The sequence below is a fragment of the Belonocnema kinseyi genome, chromosome 3, assembly GCF_010883055.1.
Source record: "Belonocnema kinseyi isolate 2016_QV_RU_SX_M_011 chromosome 3, B_treatae_v1, whole genome shotgun sequence".
Taxonomy (NCBI): Eukaryota; Metazoa; Arthropoda; class Insecta; order Hymenoptera; family Cynipidae; genus Belonocnema; species Belonocnema kinseyi.
The window spans coordinates 21,261,858-21,267,990 of NC_046659.1; the positions used below are offsets into that span (position 1 = coordinate 21,261,858).

General features: G+C 36.2%; 1 protein-coding gene across 2 annotated transcripts in view; it reads right to left on the reverse strand.

Moving 5' to 3' along the window:
* Positions 1–6,133, reverse strand: part of LOC117168859 (protein IWS1 homolog) — a 205,172-nt gene that overhangs the window by 145,617 nt on the left and 53,422 nt on the right. The window contains exon 2 of one of the 2 annotated variants that reach the window (XM_033354728.1): positions 3,390–4,998. In XM_033354728.1, coding sequence (XP_033210619.1) covers positions 3,390–4,942 — 1,553 coding nt within the window. In that variant the 5' untranslated portion in view covers positions 4,943–4,998. The remainder of the gene's footprint in view (positions 1–3,389; positions 4,999–6,133) is intronic. The other variant, XM_033354729.1, reaches the window with a different exon arrangement.

Below are 6,133 nucleotides of genomic sequence, written 5' to 3' on the forward strand. Positions count from 1 at the left end.
AAACTTGAAATGTTTGGTATTGGATATTGTTGACAGATGACAATACGCCAATTAGCACAAATGGTAAGTTCCGACAGTGCCTACAAGTGTGCCTACTGACCGGTAGATGGCAATACCGGTTTCATATGTATACACCTGGTATTCATCATTATTCGACCGATTGAAAATCGAAATCGCCGAAAAACGATCGCATTTGAAGAAGAAAAAACCGCTTTATCATCACGAGAATGCGTCTGTTCATTCATGCTTAGTTGCACAAGCAAAATTGCATGCAATCGGCTTCGAATTGGTTCCTCAGCCACCGTATTCACCAGGCCTGGCCCCCAGCGACTATTACTTGTTCCCTAACCTGAAGAGATGGCTCACCGGTAAGCGTTTTTACTTCAATGAGGAGCTCATAGCTGAAACTGAGGCGTATTTTGGAGACCTTCCGATTGAGTACTTTTCGGACGGTATCAAAAAGTTATAAAATCGTTGGACTCGCTGTATCAACCTAAAAGGAGAGTACGTTGAAAAATGAAACCGACTTTGGCCAAAAAAACGTCTCCGTGTTTCATTTTTCAGGGACTTATCAGACTGCCTAGTATCAAGTATCGTAAGTAAAGTATATTCAAAAATACTTATTCGTAGTGTAATGAAAATAACAGCAGAAGAGATGTGGAAAGTCCAAAATGGATGTATACCAGAAAAATCGGGTAATATGCTTTTCGCTCCCGCGTTTCACAGGTAGGCACCAGCTGAGGGGAGCGAACGTCCCTTTCCAGTGGACGGATTACGGATCTATCCTCTTGTATTACGCCCTCTCAAGCAATGTCCAACCCTACTTTCCCTCACCCTTCCTAGTTCAGTGATATCTGAAATTGTATTGGAAATAGATTTGTATGCTTTTTTCTGCAACACCCTGGAGGTAAAGCATAATGAAGCGCTTTTTTTTAGTGTAATCCCCAGTAGGCCCAATCCACGTGTCAATACTATCCAATACTATACAATGTCAAAGTAATTCAAATCATAATTTTGTCCATATAAATCTTACTTTTACTTTAGTTACTAGTTTTTAAGAATTGTTAAAATTTTACTCTTTAATTTTTAATCTCGAAAGTTTTTTGCACTGATACATTTTAATTTGTTTAAAAACAAATGAATGCTTGCGTTTCGATTCACAGTTCTGAAATTTATTGGGCAAATGAAAACTGTTAGTTTTAATTTGGATTTGAAGTTGAATCTCTTTCAAAACTTCAGTGAAATGGGAAACATTTGGTTGCATTTGATTAAAAGACTGATTAAAATAAAAGTGGAAAGTTTCACAAGCATTTGTTGTTTTATTCAATTCTGCACTTGCTTCTGCCCACATGCTTGGTGGATAACTGGAATCATTTTTGAGAGAAGGACTGGACATTGGTGGACTTACAGACGTAGTTCGTGCAGTGGAAGAGGACGTTCGCTCCCCTCAGCCAGTGGCTGCCTGTGAAGGTCGGGAGCTAAAAGTCAATCTCCCGAAAAATCATATATGGATCAAATATTTAGCTTACGATAGATCACAGAAAAAACTTTGCGTAAGGAAAAGTTTTCTGTGTATTTTTTGACCTAGAAAAACCGTTTGATTCGGTGAAAAGAAGTAAACTTCGGGAATTCCTGAAAGAATAAGCAGTTCGTGGAGGGCTGCTACATGCAATAAAAACAATTTATGCTGGTACCAAAGAGTGTAACGGTACATGGGAAACTGAGTGACTAGTTCGATATTATGTAAGATATCCATGGCTATTTATTATATTCATGGAAAAGTGTATAAGAATGGCCCTCCTCGAAGAAGAAGGTGTGCATCTCGAGATATTGAGGATTCTTGAGTTAGTTCTCGCAGATGATAAAGTTGTGATGGCAGAGTTAATCAAAGACTTGCAAAGAATGTTGATTAAACTGAATACAAGCATGAGCAACATGTGCCTCAAAATTGACGTATATGTTTCAAGAATTATAGTATATCAAGGAAAATGTGAGAAAAAAATATGTAACATTTTCCTAAGTGATGAGAGAATAGAACAAATTGATCAGTACATGTATCTTGGTACCCTATTCACAAGTGACGGAGACAGATGGGGAGTTAGATAGGCATTTAAACGATGGAAAGAATGTCATCGGTAGAGCAGGGCCCATTCTTAGAAGTAAAAATATGTCAAATGAAGCAAAAAGGGCAATACATAATTCTATATTCATACTGCCTGTGCTATAACGGTAGCGAGACTTGGACCTATCAGAAAAAGGATAAGAGTAAAATTAACGCAAGTAACATGTAATTCCTGCGCGTGATATGCGGCAAAACACTGATGGACAAAGTAAGTAATGAGATAATCCTCAAAGAATGTGATATGGAGCAGACACTAGTTGCCATATGTGAAAGAAATTTGCTAAGATGGTTTTGGCATGTTCAGAGAATGAAAGATGAACGACTAACGAAACAAGTATATCAAAGTAAAGTACTTGACTGTGTGCACAGAAATAGACAGCGGAAAGAATGGTTAGAATGTCTAAAGGAAACCCTAATTCCAAAAGACAGAAGAAGCAATAGTAACACAATACCTTACATAAAAAATGCATGAACGTGACCGAAGCTAGAGAGGAATGCGCGGACAAAAAAATGAGGCGACAAATATGATCGCTAGAGAGATTGAGTAGCAACCTGGGTCGAAGCAATGTTACGGAACGAATGCGATAAATCTAAAAATCTATATCCCTACCCACACTACTCCCTTCTTTCCTGAATGAATCATGTCTACCACTAAAGGTAAATAGCTAAATGGTATAATAATATTATAATAACTAGGTACTGAGCCACTCACTTGGAAGGTCGTCCAATTAGAAGGGCATCCCGATCAATGTTTCCTTATCCGTGAGGTAACACACCTCTTTTCTATTCTGAACTTTTGTGAGAAAACTCTCGATACTAATGTTTCGTATTACCTGGATATTCAATTCCCGAGATTTTCACTATAGTCAAAAATTTCATTTCGCCTGACAAGATTGTTGTTAATCATTATGGATGATGTTGGGTTTTTGTTTTTTGTGTTTTGTTTTGGAAATCCAGAATGCCTGGGACAAGAAACATTATTTACTAGTACCCTCCTCACCACCTGAAGTTTCACCAAAATAAAGAAGAAATTCGGGCCTAATAAAGGGTAATCCGTAAAAGCCTCAAAAGTTTAAACTTTAGAAGTAAAATTCTATATCGTGGCTTTTATTCAGGACTATAATTGATTTTTGTTCTCCCGAGAGCTGACTTACATTTATGAGATCCAAATTAAAATCAGACAGACAAGTTAATAATTGTCACTAAAAAGATATTAAAATCATTTTACTTTAAAGAAAATTGTCTACAAATCAATAAGAATACTCACACTTCACCAGGTCTGTGTACTTCATCATCAGAATCATCTGCATTTTCCGTATTGTCTACGAGTAATTCACCTTTCTCATTTACCACTTTATCTTCCTGTAAAACGTCTGAAGCGTGATTTTTTTCGAGCTGTTCATTAATGTCAAGTTCATCATCCGAATCAGGTATTTGATTGATCGATCTTTTAATTACTTTACTAAATGTCCCGTCTTCTGAATCTGATGTTAAATGGTCTTCCTTCTTTGACTTATTTACAGAATCACTACTGCCGCTTCTTATTCTTCTGGACAAAGAAGTAGAACGAGATCTTGTATTAGATCTAGGCTTTGATTTTGACCGAGATCGTGATCTTGACTGTGATCTCGAACTTATACTGGATTTCCTAGATCCTGATCTTGAACTTGAAGCAGAAGGTGATCTAGAAAAGGATTTGCGTGAATCAGATCGTGATCTAGTTACAGATTTGCGTGAATGTGATCGCGATCTAGATACAGATCTTGATTTAGGAGAAATGGATCCTCTTAATGAATTTGAATCTGCAAGAGATCTTTTCCGAGATGGTGATCTTAATAGAGATCCTTTCCGGGTCGGTGATCTTGAATGACATCTTTTCATCGATTGTGACTGTGATCTTGATCGAGATTTGTTGGGTGACAGTGATCTTGATTGAGACCTACTCCTAGATAGTGACCAAGATCGAGGTCTTTTTAATGACACTGACCTTGACCTAGATTTGTTCCGTGACTGTGATCTTGATCGAGACCTATGTCGAGATGCTGATCTTGATCTAGATCTGGCTAGTGACTGTGATCTCGATCGAGATTTGTTCCGTGACTTTGATCTTGATAGAGACATTTTTTTCGACGGTGACCTTGATAGATATTTGTTACGTGACTGTGACCTTGATTGAGATCTTATCTGAGATGGTGATTTGGATTGAGATCTTTTCCGGGATATTGACCTAGAAAAAGATCTTTTCTGTAACGGTGATCTTGAAAAGGAACTTTTCGAAGAATGTGATCTTGATCGAGACCTAGAAACGGAGTGCCTTGAGACAGAACTTGAACTAGACGCATTCCGGTTACGAGAGGATCTGAAAGCAAAGCTTTTTACAGAAGTTGGCGTTTGAATGTGAGATTTTCTTTCTTTATAGTTTGTATTAGAACTAGGGATTAAATTTATATCTTTAGCATGATCTCGACGCGACATTCTTTTTGAGTCACTTCCACGATCTGACTTAAATGATGGCGACTCTGACGTAGAACGTGCACTTCGAGTGCATTCTAATACGTTACTTTGAGAAAGTGATGGTGAATTCTTTGGCGATAAAGAATTTGATTTTGACCTTCCCTCGAAAATAACTTGAGAATCTATCGGTAAATCAGGCGTTGTTATATAATCTTCAGAATGAAGTTCAGCTGATAGAGAATCAGGTAGAACATTCGGTGAAGCGGGTTTTGAAAACTGGATACAAATGTCATTATCCATTTTTAATGAAGATTTAGCCTTTGTTATTATAACTTTTTTTGAAGACTGGGTTTCTTTATAAGTCATAGGCAATATCAAACTTTATATTCTGTACAGAACAGACACTCGAAGGGGAAAGCGATCTGAAAAAAAGTTGTCAATTATATTACATGTATTTCATTGTTTTTTTTAACATGCAATTGCTCTTAATTAGTCACAGTCAGTATTGGATAACTGCAAGAGTAAATTACGTACTATTTGCACATATTTTTTATATGAATAATACAAAAACAAAAATTCATCGGGGGAATTCAAACTCTAACCTAGGCTGCCACAGCGTAATTAAACAAAAAAATAAAAAGTATAATCCTTAACTGATGTTCATTTTTGATTTTTCTTATCAATTTACAATATACATATTATCAATATACATATTATCAATATACATACATCAGCGTATCAGCAATATCTAGATTATATTCTATTAGAGGACAGTTATACGAAGCAAATAAACCATTAAAATTGTTAGCTGATAGGGGCGCATCGATAAATCTAATTAAAGGAAATTGCATTAACAAAAACCACCAGAGAATTCCCTTGAATAAATAGTTTTTAATGGGTAATGATAAGCATCGGAAGAACGAAGTCATCACGTTTAGGTTTCAAGGAGAAGAACGTATGTTTATAATTCCATTAAAAAATTTTCCAATACCCGAGGAAGGCATCATGGAAACACTATTCTTATACTTTATCAGTTTAACTTGTCTAACTGCTCCCTCCAACTCGACGATTAGGTCTACCACTTGGATTAAAACGGTATCCTTATCCCAAAGACACCATGCAAATGTTAATCGTGGAAAGAAACAAAACGTAGTTTTAAAAGCCTCGCGAAACAGTTATTATGAATACTATTTTTTTCCATTATTCAACTTTAATGAGAATTGTCTAATATCATTGAAAAAAACTATTCAGAAATGTTTACTTGTGAGTTTGAAGAAGTTTAATATTTTTAAAAGGGCAAGCCAGGTAGGCGTGAAAAAGATACTCCTGCTTGTAGCAGGCTGAAACTAAAGTCAAATATTCATCCTAAGGTAGCAAAAATCCACAGCGAATTTTAACCTTCAAATTGAACTTTCTTAAGTTATTGAAGGGGAAAGAAAGATAAAAAAGTGGTTTCGCTCGAAAACCACTAGACAGATTTTAATGAACAAAATATGTTGTCTAGAGTTCACAATTCGTATTTTTACAAAAGATTCCACATCTACTAGATTAACATAT